Raw genomic sequence first — 17,484 nt, 5'->3', positions numbered from 1 at the left:
CTCTGTGCTGACAGCTCAGAGCCTGCTATGGATTCTCTCTCTCCCTCTCTTCCTGCCCCTCTCCCACGCACAGTCTGTCTCTCTCTCTCTCTCTCAAAATAAATACATAAATAAATAAATAAATAAATAAATATTAAAGAATTTTAAAAAAAGATATACATAGATATTTATATTTTCTAATTCCCAATCTTCTTTTCGTAAAAACTGTGTTCAAAATCAAAAGGGTCTATTTAAAAATGTTGCCTTTACTTCACATTTGTCTCAGTGTTGCTGTCATTGATACAGCATTTTCATGTCTTTTTCCCTGTGGTTGGACATACATACTTACTCTCATTGCAAGATGAGAGCCCCAGGGAAGGAAGATCACTGCTCAGTATATTTAGGGATGCCGTGCAGATCCACCAACATGCCTTCACCAGAACTGATAGATTTGTGGGTAAAATGCATCCCAGCAGCTAGATTTTCACATACTTGGTTCTCCCACAAAGAGGTCACCTTGACAGGTTCTGCTCTAAACAACAACAAAGTTCACATTCAGGGTTTTGCTGGAATTATTCATTCGTCCCACAAAACTGCATTACTTAATTTTTTTTAAAGCCTATTTCATTAATAACTTATACAATGTTGAAATCCAGATCACGATTCCCTAGCTTGGGCGATCACCATACTTACTGGACTGGATTTTTTAAGACTTTAGATTTTTCCTCCTATCAACTGTATCCTCGACACATACAATTTTTCTATGTTGGTGATTAAAAAAGCAAAAAAAAGTATTCCGCACAGGTCCTGAGAGCTCTCTGAAAGAAGGCCTTCCACAAACTATTTTGCCTAATGAGAACACTGTTAGAATAGCAATAAAGCTTTTTAATGTGACTTCCTGGAAGAAGTGACAGCGTTTGCATTATGACTTCCAGATACAAGAAGTTGCCATTTTAATAGGTCACAAATGGTCAGGGATTTGAATTTCATCTGCTTACACACATATTATTTGACAAGTGTGTTATAAAATCAGTTGTTTCTTTATAGCCAAACCTCAGCTACAGTAGCATAAAATGTGAGTGACAGAAGTCCGGCCGGATGTGGGAGCTTACGTTAACACCCTGTCATGACGATGGATGTAAGGTTTCCTGGGGAGAAAGTGGGTTTAGTGAGCCGCACCCCAAAACAGAAAAGAATCCCAAAGGAAACGTATGCTGGTTAAAACGTCGGTCCTAGAACCAGACAGAGCTCGCATAGTATTCTGACCGCGTCGCTTAGGCAAACTTTTCATCTCTTCAGGCTTGGTTTCCTTATCTGTAAAATGGGTAATAACACGAACTTTTTAGGGTTGTATGAGAATTAAGTTCTGCAGTGTATTTACTCAGCCTGTTGGGTAGCACATAGTTATCAATGAATAGAGAGTAACTAATGCTACCACTCAATGAATAGCGACCTGTAACCTGGAAGCCATCGGGACTAACATGCATGAAATTGCACGGCACTTGACATTTAGTCGCCTTTCCTGAGTCTCCACGTACCAGAAGCAGATCCATTTGGAAAAACCGTCTTTGTTCTTAAATAGTTGACGCCCGAGAGGAAGGACCAGACCCGAGGGTAACTGAAGTGCATCGCGCTGTGTGTGTGCTGTGATTGAGGGTGAATCCACTTCTGCAGACTTGCTCTTACCTAGCACGATCCCATAGAGCAGCTGGAATTAAATCCCCTTGCTAGAAAGCCACGACCCCCAGCACTAAGTACCCTTGTCCACTTTGCAGCAACCTGCGGAGGGACACTGAGCAGCATGGGGGGAGTGATCTTGAGCCCAGGGTTTCCGGGCGCGTACCCCAACAACCTGGATTGCACCTGGAAAATCCAGCTACCTGTTGGCTATGGTAAGTGAAAGTTGTTGTTTTTTGGGGGTTTTTTTTTTTTTTTTTTTTTTTTTAATTCCTGTAATTTCAACTTTGTAATTTCTATCTTGGAAAGAATTCAGCTGAAGAAAAAAAAAAATGTGCCTTATTCTGTTGACATAACTGTCTTTAATTGAAAGTGGCTTACAGATTTAAATAAAGCTTTGGCAGAATAACTTCAAGAACAGAAAGTTATTAAAAAACCAATTCAGCCATGCAGCTCTTTTCAAGGCAAATTAAATTAGATGGATGATGATATAGTAGGCACACGAGGTATATGTAGCATCCCTAATTCAATTATCCCTCTCTTTATTCATAATACCACCTTTTAGAATCTATTTCTGGAATTTAATAATGGTTGTTTCTTTGGAACAATTTTTAAGGCTTTTTCAGGTTGCGACACATTTTATTACTGTTCCATAAGTTTTTGTAATTATGTATTGCATTGATTTCGGTTTATGAAAATGGCTTTTTATAAGATTTAGTTATGAACTTTCAGGATAGCCACCTTAAATAATTCATGACATTAATTGTTATGTACAGTAAAATCTCATTATGGCCTTTTCCAGAAACGCACGGTCTTTGTGAAATTTTGATTCCCCGCCATGCCTTTCCTTGTCTGCGCCATGATTTCCTTCATGGATGAGTTCATTAATTTGGGTTTTCCCCACCTGTGATTTTTCTCCAGCGCACACACTGATGGGTGTACCAGGTCAGGTCCTTACTGAATGTCCTCGTGCATAGTGATTGAGGACATCTACGTGAAATGTTAGTTGGATGATGAATGAACTTAAGCCCAAGTGGACGTCGCTGCCCTAGATCATGGTTTTTTATTAGGTTTTCAAAGCTTTGGCTGAAAAACCTGTGTGCCGGATGGATGCAGCAGCAGTGATGTAGAACACGGAACAAGGAAGGGTCCCCCTGCTCAGCAGAGAGGAGCCAGGAGGAACCCCAGGCAGGAGGGCCCGGTGGGCATCGGTCGGGTGTGCGAGCACAGTCACGCTGGGGACCGACCCCGAGTGTTCCACCAGGGAGGGAGGGCAGCGTGGAAAGGCGCTCCCCCTGGGGAGAACTCATGGGAGCTTCCTGTCCGCTGAGGTCCCTAAGGGGCCAGCAGAGGTCAAATGGGACAAGGAAGGGGAGAGACCGCCAAAGGTTACAGAGGCTGTTTCTTCCAGGTTTTTGGTTTGGCTTTGTTTCTTAGACCATAAACTCTCTGAACATAGGGAAATACATCTGCCAGGTGCTTAACCAGTATTAGCTCAGTTACTCTCAAAAGGCCGGACTGTTTCCTAGCATAGGGGTCTGAAGACAGGGTTCGTACAATCTTTGAGTCAGGCGGTGGAGGTGGGATCAAACATACACGTGACCCAGGCCATTCCAGCAGGGTCCTCAGGCCCTTCGGGGTCACGGGCTCATCAGGCAAATGACCACACTGGTTAAACGCAGAGATTCACAGAAACGTGGGCCCCCGCAGTCTGAGTCGGGTGTCGCACGCTCTACCAAGATGGGAGGTGTGCCTGTCTCATGGGAAAAACCGACAGAGCCGCAGAGGGTTCGGGTGAGGACTCGCTAAAACAACCCAGGAGGAGTTTAGCACCGGGCTTGGCGGGTCAGAAACGGCAACAGCAGCCAATGAAGAAGTCAGCTGGGTTTTTTTTTATTATTATTCCAAGTATTTCCCACTTTGCTTTCAAATCTCGTTAGAAATATATTATTCCGGAAGGGGTATAAATATTGTATTAACTTATTTTCCCAATTTGACCATTCTGTGATTGAAAAGGTTATTGTTTGGCATTTTTCCTTATGTTGTTTGTGCGTAAACCAGCGTGAAAGATACAATAATTCAGGGGGAAAAGTCAGTCAAGTTGTCTGACTTTGTGATCATGATCTATGAGCCCAAAGAAAATATTTATTTGAAGAAAGACCAAAATGGGAAAAAAGATTTATGAGATGTTATAATTAAAATAAATTAAGTTTTTAAATATTTGGTACTGCGTAATTCTGCGGTTTGAAAGTATCTTGAAGGAAAGGCAAAAAGAAACCTTGTGGCTCAAATCCTAAATACATACAAGATAATATCATTAGCCCTAGATTTTTAGAATGATGTAATTATGCCCCAGGATACAGTTGACTCTTGAATAACCTGGAGGTCAGGGGCGCTGACCCTGCATAGTTGAAAATCCACTATGACCTGATTCCACAAAAACTTAGTTAATAGTAACGTTACCATTGACCAGAAGCCTATCGATGACATGAGTACGTATGGTGTACGTTATATTTTGTAGTATATACTATATTCTTACCATAAGGTGAGCTAGAGAAAAGAAAATATCATTGAGAAAATCTTAAGGAAGAGAGACCACACTTAGGGTCCTGTACTGTAAAAAAGCTGCACAGAAGTGGACCCACACAGTTCAAACTGTGTTGTTCAAGAATCAACTGTAAATTACAGATTAAATGTAATGCACCGGGTTTGCCGGAGATACATTTTAAAATCTATAAATATCCTTCTAAAAACGAAGTTACAAATTTAGAGGAAAGGCGTCTAAGTGGTGGTAGGTCCCCCGACAGGGATTTTTCCATCCCTGCTAGAAATGCCTTCTGAGGCTTACAAAATGACAGCGCTTTTTGCTGATGTTGAGAAAACTTTACAGCCTAGCTTTCAACTCCATGGGAGAGTTTCGAAACTCTTAAGTAAGTTAATTTTATCTCTTTCTGGTCTTTTATCTCTGCCGGTTCTCCCTTGTAATAACATGGCTCAAAACACCTCCTCTCCTGTGGTCAAAAGCACGCATTTGAGATCCACGTTTTCAGCTGCGTGTGATATATTTTCATCTGGGGCATCTGAAGGTGTCACGGACTCCATTCAAATTCAAATTGATCACTTTCTTCTTTCCCTTTACTCGGTTTATTCCAGAGTGGATTCTTCTGTTTCATTCCCTGTCTGTATCTACAGCATGACCCTTCCCTGGAACTTTTCTTTCCCTCATTCTTACCTTAGCAATAATTCCTCCCAGGATCTCCCAAGTCATAGGCAGACATCAGATCACTAGCCTGGAAATTTTGAGATAGCAAGTTTGGGTCTGAAACTCAGGAAAGTGCGATTTTGCGTTAAACACTCTGGAAGTTTTTTATTTAAAAAAAACAGATAGGAACATAGCAAAGATGACTATCCTATCCCTTCATGATCATCTCTCCCTTTTTTTAAATGTTGATTTATCTATTTTAGAGAGAGAGAGAGCACACATGTGGAGGAGGGTGAGAGAGAGAGGGAGAGAGAGAATCCCAAGCAGCCTCCATACTGTCAGCAGAATCGGGGCTCAGTCCCACAAACCATGAGATCATGACCCAAGTCAAAGTCAAGAGTCGGATGCTTAACCAACTAAACCATGAGGTGCCCTTCATTTCTCCCCCTTAATCTCCCACATTGTGTCCTATCAACACCAAAATCTTAGGATCATTCTGGAACATCTCCTGTAATTACCACCCAGGACACAGCTACTATTTTCCCAGTGGGACAAGGAGGGAGATTGGGATGACATGTTTCTATGGATGACACAATAGATGTTTCACCTGGAAAACTTCTGCTGTTAAGATGATCTTGGCAACCAAGTTGGAAGATCATAATAAGAGATATTTCCTCCTTGGAAGGACAACGTGATGGGTAATTTACATCAAGTGCGGTAGACTTACCAGCTCTTCCGAATGAACATGCACTGGGCCTGTTGCTGTCAGTGCTCATGCCTGCTCCTGTCCCAGGTGTCCTGCCTCAGGGACTGCCTCTGCGTGTGCATCAGGGGCGGGGGGGTGGTCTACTCCTAGCCCTTTCTCTGTCCGAGGTTTGGGAAACCAGTCTAAACAATAGAGGTTGTGGGGTCACTGGGAAGTTCATCTAGAAGAGGGCACCGTGGGAAACTTGCTTGCATAAGACCCAACGATACGGTCAGATTTATTGTGAATGTGTACTTAAACTTGGAACATTAAATGCCAAGGAGAATGATTGCTAAGCCCAGGGGTTCTGAAATTTTGCTGCGCGTGAGAATCCCGGGTGGGAGTCACGTTGTGACAGTGAACTTCCTGCGGCTTGCCCCTTGGTGCCCTGTCTCAGCCCCGCTGGCCACACCAGGAAGAGTACTCAGCAGGGTTTTTATCTAGCACTTCCGGTATTTTGGATGAGGGAGTCACAGGTTTTGGGAAGCATTTCTTCAACTTAGGGAAGGCCACTTGTAACTGAAATAAGATGAGAAATGCACAAATGTTTTTTTCATAAGATTCTTATACATTTTATTTTCAGTAGAAATTGCTTTACCCAAAAGTGTAGAAATCCAGAGGTTTTGACACAGTGGAGTAGAGATAGAATATTATTTCGTATGAAACCGTATGATAAACCAAAACTTTAACATGAATTACAAAAAAAAAAAAAAAAAGGAATTGCTACGGTTATTACAGAGTTTTCTTTAAAATAAGTTCTATTTCCATATTTTTAAAGTTAGTTCTCTCATTTCTTTAAACGCGATCTCAAATATCTGCGTGTACATTCCTGTGGTCTCGATTTTCAGTTCTGGTGGTGGGTTGCTTGGGGCATTCATGGCTGTGCTGCCAGTAAACACAGATGAACCCGGTTCCTGCAGCCACAGGGATAGTCCACAGAGGCAGAACGTGGTATCGTTGCCTTTCTTGATGAATTTCGTTCACGGAGGATTTTACTGGGGTGCTTTGAATCATTCCCTACCACTGGATTGCCCAGGACCAGCTGAGAGGGATTATCCGATCCATTAGTTAAGCAGCTGCCAGCTTAGTCAAATAATTCTTTTGATTCTGTCATTTCTTTCCAATGCCTGTGGATCAATCGATAGTTTCATTAAACAGGCAAAATGATTAGTTGCTTCGGCAACATGTGAAAACCACCTTTGTCTCACGTTGCTGTTATTTGTCCCGGTGACAACCGTCTCCTGCATCCAGTCTCAGGGAGAGAACACAGCTCTTCTCTCCAAGTGCTGGAGGGACTTTGCGCGGAGGGGTGGGTGGGCAGGAAGTGTGGCGAGTGCTCACGTCTGGGGGCTCCGAGTTGGGTTGACTAGAAAGCTTAGTTCCATCAGTCACTGGGGTTGTGAATGTGCCCAAGTTACCAACAGTGTTGTTGAACCTCATTTCCTTATCTTTAAAATAAACATAATAAAACATCATCTCATGGGGCTGCTCTGATTAATGCAGATGCTGGATATGGAGCAGGGCATTATTTGGCCGTTAGCCACTTTTAGTCACAAAACCAAATGCCCTAATGATTTTTACCCTGTTTTCTTTCCTCGTCACGGATTTCGGTTGATATTTTGGGTTGCTTTGGCACAAGCCCCATCGACACAGAATTTCTGTCTCTGCTTTCTTGAAATTTTCTAAAGGCACAGTCAACAAAAATACAACCGTGATTTTTTTTTCCTTTGTCTCTGCCTTTTCTGTTTAAAAACCACTGCACCAACTTTGCAGGCCACGCTGTCCAAAATGACCATGTCTTTGACCATCTAGAGGCATATGTAGGCAGGCTATAAAGGATACTTCAGAAGAGTCACTCTTGCCGTGCATTTATTATGCACAGAAGATAGTAAATAGAGCACTTAATATTCACAAGGTCTATCATCCAAAAAAAAAAAAAAATGAAGGTTTCACTCAGAAGTCAGGGTCACATTACTTTTTAAAGTTTTGTCAAATCCAAAGTCAAACGTTCTTTGTGCAGGTGACTTTTCCTGACACTTAATTTTCAGTGTGGACGATACTCAGAGCACAACAATAAGGTGCTCCATAAATTCCACCAAATGGACATTCAGATTGATTTTTCTTGTTGTAATAACACATTTTTGTCAGCATTTCATGAGATAATGAAAGGATAGCTAGGCTATGCTTATTTCAATCCCTTCATTTTGGCTTTATGATGTCAAATCGGACACAAGTCACTGAAAATTAGATAGCTAAGTAATTCTGTTTTAAACCAGATTAGAACTGGGCTCTGTTCTGTTCCATCTCCTGATGTGTGTTAAGAGGTTTGATATGTGGCTGGATACTTTATCCTGATTAAAATGCTAATTTTTTCATAAGACCATAATTGCCATAATTCTGTTCCATTTCAAGTTTAATTCCAAGTCCGTAAAAGGCCACCTCTACTGTTGCCTTCACTTGGAGATATTGGCCATCTTTAACTTTTGTTCCCCCTTGATCTGCTTGCTGGCTTTCATTTCTTCCTTGACTGTGTCATTCTATGAATTTCAAAACGTATCTCTGGATAAATGCATCTGAAGTCTGCATATGAACATCTGAAACGAGCGTATTTTAAGCCGTGTCCCTGCTGTTTGATTTGATACCCAAACCGCGAGTGCATTCTGCAAGTGTCTAGTCTTGCCCTAGTTTCCCATGTTGTACATACCTTGGGACATAAATAAAATGTCAGCGATTCAGCAGTTGTTTGCATTCATCTTCATGGTGACCAATGTGTTGGGTGTTCATAAGCCTTTGCAGACCACAGCAGTCAGTGGCCCCGACTTTGGCACATGTGCACTCAGAAAAAGGCTCCGTTAGAACAGTTTCATTATTATATCAAAACCCTTTTTGGTCAGATCCATGGGCCATGATGCAAAAGAAGACTGTGTTTCTAACTCAACACTGGGTGAGGGACTAAATCCAGTACTGATGTGTACCTCGCTAAGTGGCCAGGAGCTCAGCTGCCACAATAATGTTGAGGGAATAGTTGGGAATTAAGGGACTAAGGGAGCCCCTAGTGCTTCCCTCTCTCCATCTCTCTTTTCTTCCTTCCTTCTCTCCTGTCCGTCCTTCTCTCTGTTTCCATCTCTCTCGATCCCTCTTTTCTTTTCATGCTGCTAAATTTCTTTGAACCAGCATATTTGCTAACATTTAGAAAAAAAATTAACACTTCATTGATGGTTCTTCAACAAAGAGAAATATTCGACATTTTGAACTATTTACAAAAATGCTTTACATTGATGGCATTGCTCTGTACTCCCGTATGGACGTGACCTAGGGATAGACAAGCCAAAGACAGACTGGGATCATCCTTCCCTGGTGGCTCGTGTGCTGCTAGTTTATAGATTCAGACTCTGACACCTGGATTTCATTACTTGTTCTAAAATGGTCCTAACACTTGGTTGACGGGTTAAAGCTCTTTCCCCTTAGACAGGATTTTTCTCCTGCCTTTTGCTTCCTCTGCCCCTTTCTGAAGTATCCTATATTTTTTTTAAGTTTTTTTTTCCAGTAATCTCTGCACCCAATGTGGGGCTTGAACTCATGACTCAGATCCAAGAGTCACCTCTCCTGATGAAGCCAGCTGGGCACTTCTGAAGTTTCCCATATTCTATTCTTTCCTTCCTTCCTCTGGCAGTCAAGGTTGAACAAATTTAATCCAATCTTGCCCAATGAGAACTGGAGTATCTCCAGCTTTCTGAGATTGTTCATTCTCGTACAGCACGTTTTCTAAACCAGGAAAGCGAGCTCTTTCCTGAGACATGGGTGTAAATCTAACTCTGCTTGTCCTGTGCTGCACTGGACATAACACCTAACATCTCTGAGTCACGTTATGATGATACCAGTAAGGACTTCGCTGGGTAACTGTGAGAAAAATGTCACTTGGTAACGCGCAGCTTCAGCTTGATAATTGGCCTCACACTTCCGTCCAAACAGAGGGGGCTGTGACGTTCTGTGCCTCCTCACGGTTTTCTCCGTGGTAGATGACACTGTGTTTCTTGGAAGACTATATTTACTGAGTGCCTATATCTCTCTCTCCTGCTTGGCTTGAACTTCTCTCATGCTTTTTTTCACTGAATTCTGCTTTCGATAACTGTATTTCCCATCAATACCCGAGTAGATATGTTTGCTTGAAATTTTCTCTGCACTTAACACTAAGTGAGGCCACCCATGAAAGTATTATCTTTACTTTTCCAAACCTAGAAAACATGGGTCACTATAGGAGATGACAAGCAAAAATAAAGCTCTTCTCTATCAAGAGCAGATGAGCCATAACACAAAGTAAAGCTTTTCTGACGTGTTGGGAGAATAATCTGTAATGGCTATTGGAATTCTCAGTGTAGGCTTTACACACCTAAATTAATTACATGGATTTATGTGAACACAGATGCCTTTGGAGTTCTATAGAAACTATTTAAGTGGCTTAAAATGTATCAGCATCAGAGTCAACTAGATTTTCAAAAATGGCACAAAGTCATAGCGAATCAGTCTAAATCATTCTGATTTTTATTTTCTTCTAAATTATCATCGACCTCTTATCTGGTACATAGACCAATAGGATCCCAGTGACAGTGGTCACTTGGACAATCTTTTGGTGTGTGAACCGTGCCAGGGTATGAGATTGAAGTGTGGAAGTCACGGTGGGGTTTTAGATTGGGTTTTTTGCAAAAACAGTCACTGGCTTTGTGTGCATAATGCAACTGAAATAATCACCTGCTAAACTAGCCAGTCTCTTGTGTCATGATATGACCATCCATTTGAAAGCCACTTTGAAAGGCTGTTGCACTTTTTTTAGACCCATTTCAGCACCTTTCTTGATGAAGTTGCAAATTAGCTTATGGATGATCCAACATACATACAATTCATTGCCAGACGAAATCATTGCCGTCCTTGTGAGTACCAGTCATACTCCAAGCATCATGCCTGTATATTTCTGTGATGTAATGCTAGTAATTGTATTTGACAAAGATGCGGACTGAGAGACATTAATTACGTGAACAAAGGTCATACAGCCAGTAGGTGGCACAGGTGACATTGAACCAACGTGCGTTGTCGCCCAAAATGTGTGCTCTGCCACTGTGACTGCCTTGTTCTGCCTCCCGGAGGATCGTGCGTGGGGACACTGATGCCATTTTAATCACTTTTGACACACGTTGCCCTTATGCATTTTGATGTTAACTCTCACTAATTTTGCCTATTTTTTCACAGGTGCACATATTCAATTTCTGAATTTTTCTACCGAAGCTAATCACGACTACCTTGAAATTCAGAACGGGCCCCACCACGGCAGCCCCATGATCGGGCAGTTCAGTGGCACAGAACCCCCTTCCTCCCTGCTCAGTACGACACATGAAACGCTCATCCACTTTTACAGCGACCATTCCCAGAACCGGCAAGGGTTTAAACTCACTTACCAAGGTAAGGAATCAGCAGAAACCCAGATTTATCTCTTAAACTGAATGGAAATAGCATCCTCCCCGATGGGTTACAAATGTGCAGAGCTGGAACCACTGGTTCCCCAACTGGTAACGGACCCAGGGCTGCTCACACGGCGTAGACGCGAGCAGAGGCCTCGATGGGGATGGGGGCACACCGCACTGTCCTCACGTGTCGCCGCCAGTCACGCCCTGCTGCGGCCCACATCACACTCCTGAGCAGCTGGCCCCGCATCACGCACACCTCCCCATCTGTCACGGTCCTCTGGCTGCCGGGGCTTCGCGTCCCCTCCGGACGTGCGGGCGAATCCGGTCACCGCGGCAGCAGGGCTGGAGGCATGTCTCCTGCACTGGCTGTTGTCACAGCTCGAAAATAATGGCTGAAATTATCAGTCAAGTCACTTCCAGTTACACCAGGAAGAAAATGCAGTGAACCAACTTCGTTTTTAAACTCTCTGAACACGAGACTTGAAGACAAGTTTGAATCAAGCCTCATCCAACCATTTTTGACAAGAGAAAAAGTTCAGTTTTCATTTCATACCAGATGATTTAGCTGGCATTTCTTGGTTATCGTTAAATCCTATGAAGCTGGAAATGTCAACACACGGGCTTTTCGTTTTTAAAAATCTTAATTAAATCACTTGCTTTCTTTAATTTCATCGACTGCCTTTGAAATTAAGGGTTTTACTGTTTTACTCAAAGATGACGCATTTTATGTTGAAGTTTCAGACATTGGTACTCAAGTTGTTACTTAAATATAAAATCTACACTTAGATTTCCAAATCTGGGGTCTCTTAAGATACAAAACCCCAGTAGGAGGGAAATAAAGACTGGGGCAGGGAGGAATGCGGCAGGAGACGTGGCCAGAATGTTCTTGATGCAGATGGTGTCCTTCACTGCTTCCCGCTGTACCCCATCCCCCTCAAGAAAGTGTCGCTTGCATGCACACACACACACACACACACACACACCACGTCTCTTTAGACATGTATTTTTAAGTGTATTTATTTATTGAGAGAGAAAAGGGGAGGGGCTGAGAGAGGGAGAGAGAGAATCCCAAGCCGTCAGCTCAGAGGCCCACTTGGGGCTCAGACTCATGAACTGTGAGATTGGGACCTGGGCAGAAGCCAAGAGTCAGAAGCTTGACCGACCCAGCCACCTGGTGCTTCTATTTATATGTAATTGTCAGTGTCCCTTCGAGTCCTGTCTTCCTTCGGCTCCCACTTTCTAGGAGACATTGAAGCACTGTCTGCACCACCTGTCCCAGTTTCTAAGACTTTCCCCACCTTCTCCTTCCCATTCTCATCCAGACTCTGACACAGCATCGTGTCCAGGTGTTCTTTCATTCCAGCGGCCTTCCGTGCTGCTATACCCCCCGCCACGCGCCGTGGCCCGTGTTCTGTGGTAGCGTTCGAAGGTGTTCCCACCTCTGGCCTGGGACCCTGCCCCCTCCCTGAGGGCCCACACAGTCTCTTGGCGATTCTGCTGCCCCCCCCACCCCCCCTACTGCTTCTCACATCTCTGGGCCTCGGTCGTTCTCTTCTGCCGGACAGCCGCGCGTGCAGGGCTGGCCGAGCCCCAGCTGCTCATCACCCCCTTTCCCCCAGTGTCCTCAACACATTCGAAGCCTGTGTGGTGTGAGTGCTGGACGGCCTGGCTGCTCCTGTCCCCGATTCCAGTCCTGCGAGTCCCGGGGCCGGGTGTCTGTCCCACTGCCACACATCCCCTGGGCATCGGGCTGGCCCGTGAGCCCTGTGTGCAAAACCGAGCACACGGTTTCTTCTCCGGGTAGGTTCCTCTTCCAGCCTTTCCCATCCCTCTGAGGACACGGTGCGCATTTGAGCTACCCGCTCCAGCTGCAGAACTGGCGTACTCGCGCCCCCGTGCCCGCTTTCCTGGGGACGTGACCCCGTGCGTCATGACTCTTGCCCCAGCTCCCAGTTAGGCAACATCGCGCAGTCCCACCAGATGCCGCCACGCATCTTGTCCTCACCGCCCTCCTCTTTGTCCCTGAAAACTGTCAGACCCTTCAAAGTCCTACCACGTTCGTCCTTCCCACTTCTGACGCTAAGGCATCAACAGCCCCCGTATCTAGAATGAAATGCAGAACGACTTCAGCCTTGGTAAAGTGACCCTCTAGCCGAAAGGATTATTTAGTGCCCCTGGAGAAAAGGTCTCCTGCAGCAGAAAGCACAGGGCTCTGACCGTAAGATCAGCGCAGGTATGGAGGGGTGGGAAGAGGGGTTTTCCTCTACAGGGAGGAGCGGCAAGGCTACGGGGGCCTGGGTCTGGGAAGCGGGTGAGCAGGAGAGACCGTGGTGGGTGGTGAGTCAGGAAAGGTCCTACCCTGAGAGCAGGCTGCCCGCGGAGCGCCGTCTGCTGGCTGGGGCTCGGGCGCCCAGTGCGACCTGGTAGGAGCAGAGACCAGTGTTTTGTTCCGGCTCCTCGGTGGGAACAGGCGGTGAAGCTCACCATCTGGGAGACATGATGAGACCAGATGAGAATCTGGAGAATTCGTGTATTGTCCAGCCACAGGCAAACACGGGTGTTCCTGACTCTTCTGTAAGTGGCAGGGGAGGGGAAGGTCTTGGAAGCAAGGCATCTCCTGGCACGTGTGCGTGTGCGTGTGTTGGGGGTTCCCTCACCTTCCTGCTGGAAGGCTTGGCAGGTGTCTAAGGGAGATGTGGCTTTCACCTCAACACACCTCTCTCTGTTGCGTCCTGTCCTCTTCACCTGTTTGTACGCTGAACTTGAAACTTGAATCATAGTTGCCATGAATTCAGTGCTTCTCTTTCATATTTTTGTATATCTGGTGTACACCCTTTACCTAATTCTATTGAAGTACATTTTATTAAAGTATGAACATTTCATTCATGATCATCATTTTATTTATTTTTAAAAATTTCTTAACGTTTATTTATTTTTGAGAGAGAGAGAGAGCGTAAACAGGGAGGGGCAGAGAGAGGGAGACACAGAATCTGAAACAGGCTCCAGGCTCTGAGCTGTCAGCACAGAGCCTCACGCGGAGCTGGAACCCACTAACTGTGAGATCATGACCTGAGCCGAAATCAGCCGCTTAACCGACTGAGCCCCCAAGGCATCCCTTGTTTACTTTTTTTGGAGTTTACTTATTTTGGTCAAGGGGGAGGGAGCAAGAGGGAGGGAGTGCAAACATGTAGAAGAGGGGCAGAGAGAGAGAGAGGGAGAGAGAGAATCCCAAGCAAACTCCACACTGTCAGCACAGAGCCCGACGCAGGGCTCAAACTCACGAACTGTGAGATCATGACCAGAGCTGAAATCGAGAGTCAGCCACTTAACAGACTGAGCCACTCAGGCACCCCATGATTGTCATTTTAGACTTGGCTATTACATGGTGACCTCCATTGTTCAATTGGCATGACTTTAATGTATGAGTCAATAAGAAAAATATACATAATTACACATCTCAAACCATGAGCTGCCAATTAAGTGATTTATCTCACTTGATCCCGAGAACTTTTGAAAAGTCTTCCCCACTTGGAGTATTCTTAATACTGTATTCAAAATTTAACTTCTCTCTCCTTCTTGGCCTGCAAAACTCAAGTACAAATTCCCATGATTTATATGGAAGTTCTGGAACTGTATTTTATCTTACTTAACTCTAACCTCCACAGTTCGAAAAATATTTCTTGTTTTATCTCTCTTGATATTTTCCAGATAGGGTTATTAAGGCCATGTCCACATAATTCTAAAGCTGTCAATTACTGAAATCCAAAAAGAATGCTCTAAAATGAACACACAAACACACACATACACAAAGTCTAAATAAGAATTATTTAGACAGTAGCTCATAAAGTTGCTGCAGTTGGCTAACAAAATACTACAATTTTTAATTGTCAGTATTTAGATTAGATTTCATATAGTTTGTGAGATACCCATAGATCCACTTTCCTTTTTTATCTCACAGTGTCAGAATCTGTAAACATTTGGTCAGTGTTCACATGTAGGGACAGTCCCCTGAAGTGTCATAGTGATGGCCCCTTTCAGAGTAGAAAACCATTGACTTCAAAAATTTCCCTTATCCCCTGTGAGCTTTGAACATTGATGTTGTCTGTGCGGCCTTTAAACATTTGATTTCGTGAAGCCTCATCTAGGCCACACATCTGGTTGGCTGAGCCGAGCACATGTTTTATTTACGTGACGTCTGACTCTGTTTAAGTATCCATGCTGAAAATAAATAAATAAGCAATTCTTAAACAATATATTTTTTATTGCAGGCAGTGAGTTGGCTATAATTGAGAGCTACAAAAATAAATAAAAAGAATGAGAACGTGAATTTGAGGTGCCCCAGTTTCTTGAAGGTCATCATATCTGACAGGGATGGATGGTACTTAATTAGATTATCGGTGTTTGTCATTTTGTAAAATGTATAAATTGGCAAAATGACACAATTCTGATTCGAATGTCACGTCAAAATTCCTAGGTCAGACTTGAGATTTAGAAGTTAAGCTCGTAATTAATAACTCATAAGAAGCTGCATAAATCATGCAGGCATGTCTTGTCATTCTCAACGATGCCTGGTTGTGCCCCTATTCTTAAACCTCGTCGTTTCTTTATGGCTCTAGAAAGGTTAAAAATGTTACTAGTGGATGTCGCTCTCTGGAAGTTACATGACTTCTACAGAACTTGGAAAATGGAAGGTGGAGAGTCATGTTGAATAAAATTGAGTTCATGTACCCTATTTCTAAGCCAAAAACTGAAAAACTGATGGAAGCCTGAAGATATTTATCAGTTCATTAGATACTGGAAAATCTGGTGGATATCACAAATATGACTACGTGACCCCACTGGCTGTCCCATTAAACACCTATAATTTAAACACTTGATGCCCTATTGCTTGAGAGTGATAGGTGTAATAGTTCTTTTCCTTGAGCCCAACAAAGGATTCCCTTACTCTTATAATATTGGTATGGGCTTATTGGTGTCTAGATTTTCATAATGTTTATGAAATTGGGGCCATTAAGAATTTTAGCGACTCTCTCTCTTCTGTTTTTGGTTATTGTAAGTTAACATTTGGAGAAGTTAAATATTCTCCTCTCTCTCTCTTGTTCATTCTTACATTATAATAGAATAGTGTAGTGCCAAAAAGTTTAAAGGTAACTTTAAGTACCTTAGACATAGGAAGTAAAAATGTCTTCTTTTTTTTCGAAGTTGCACTCTTTTGCTTTTTCCTTTTGCTATATGTACTAAGCACCTTTATTTTTGTATTTTAAAAATGTTTTATGTTTATTTTTGAGAGAGAGCGAGAGACAGAGACAGAGTGCGAGCAGGGGAGGGCCAGAGAGAGAGGGAGACACAGAATCTAAAGCAGGCTCTACGCTCTGAGCCATCAGCGGAGAGCCCAACACAGGGCTTGAACTCACAAACTGTGAGATCATGACCTGAGCCGAAGTCGGACGCTGAACCGACTGAGCCACCCAGGTGCCTCAAGCATCTTTTTTCTTTTTTAAAGATATGTTTAATCCGCTTCTCCATTTATTCACTCATAAAACTGTTGAATTTAAGTGAATTGAATCTATGAGAAAATAGGCTTTAGTCTGTCGATAGTAGATAGTGATCCTTCCCCTGTAGGAGGAGAAGCAATCAAACCACCTTCCTGTGCAGTGAGCCCGGGAAGGGTAGCTTGTAGCTGGTTGTATAAACCCACTGCCCATTCCTTACGGACACGAACATACTTGTCTGCATGAAATTGATGTGCTTCTACAACTGAGTTGTTCTTTTTCCTTTGACCGTGATACTCTGAGGCACCTTGAGCTAACAAGAGCAAGGTCGGGTCTACTCTGTCCTTTCCACCCGTCTGAGTGAGTGAATCGAGTTCTCTGCAGGAGGCTCCTTAGACACATCAAAATGCTTAAAATAGCGGACAACTTATAGTTGTGTCAATTCCCATCCACTCGAGGGCAACCTGGTCAAGATGGAGAAAGTGCCTCCAGTGGTAGTTCATGGGCTACACTATAGAGACTAGGTAGAGCCTGCTTGGAATTCTGTCTCCCTCTCTCTCTGTCCCTCCCCATCCCCCCTCTCCCTCCCTTAACATAAATAAGTGAACATTTAAAAAACTAAAATAAAATAAGAGTTTTTCCACAGTGTAAAGGTCTTCACGCAGAAGGTCTGCCGAGCAGCCACCCGCGGTTGCTCAAAGCACAAGACACGATTGTAACCACAATTGAAGGCAAGCGCCTTGGTCAGCCATCCCCCAGCCAAGGCTTTGGGCTGCCCCCAGAGCATGGGATTGGCTGTCACCTCGGGGACGATGTAGGTTGGCTTCACTGATGGGTATGGGGAGTTCAGATAACCAATAAAGAACGTTCAGTCTCACTGAGGAGTGAGAAACAGGGTCATATCCTTGTTACAAAAGAAGACAGATGTGC

The 17,484-nt window shown here is 43.7% G+C and overlaps 1 protein-coding gene across 1 annotated transcript in view; it reads left to right on the top strand.

Annotated features, from left to right (window-relative positions):
* The window catches only part of CSMD1 (CUB and Sushi multiple domains 1), a 669,247-nt gene that overhangs the window by 486,443 nt on the left and 165,320 nt on the right, over nucleotides 1-17,484 (top strand). Inside the window, exons 35-36 of the mRNA XM_042982757.1 lie at nucleotides 1,755-1,871; nucleotides 10,848-11,057. Of these exons, the coding sequence (XP_042838691.1) occupies nucleotides 1,755-1,871; nucleotides 10,848-11,057 (327 nt within the window). The remainder of the gene's footprint in view (nucleotides 1-1,754; nucleotides 1,872-10,847; nucleotides 11,058-17,484) is intronic.

Source organism: Panthera tigris, chromosome B1, assembly GCF_018350195.1.
Source record: "Panthera tigris isolate Pti1 chromosome B1, P.tigris_Pti1_mat1.1, whole genome shotgun sequence".
Lineage (NCBI taxonomy): Eukaryota > Metazoa > Chordata > Mammalia > Carnivora > Felidae > Panthera > Panthera tigris.
The sequence above is the reverse complement of the archived record's forward strand: the minus strand, read 5'-3'. Positions and strand labels throughout refer to the sequence as shown.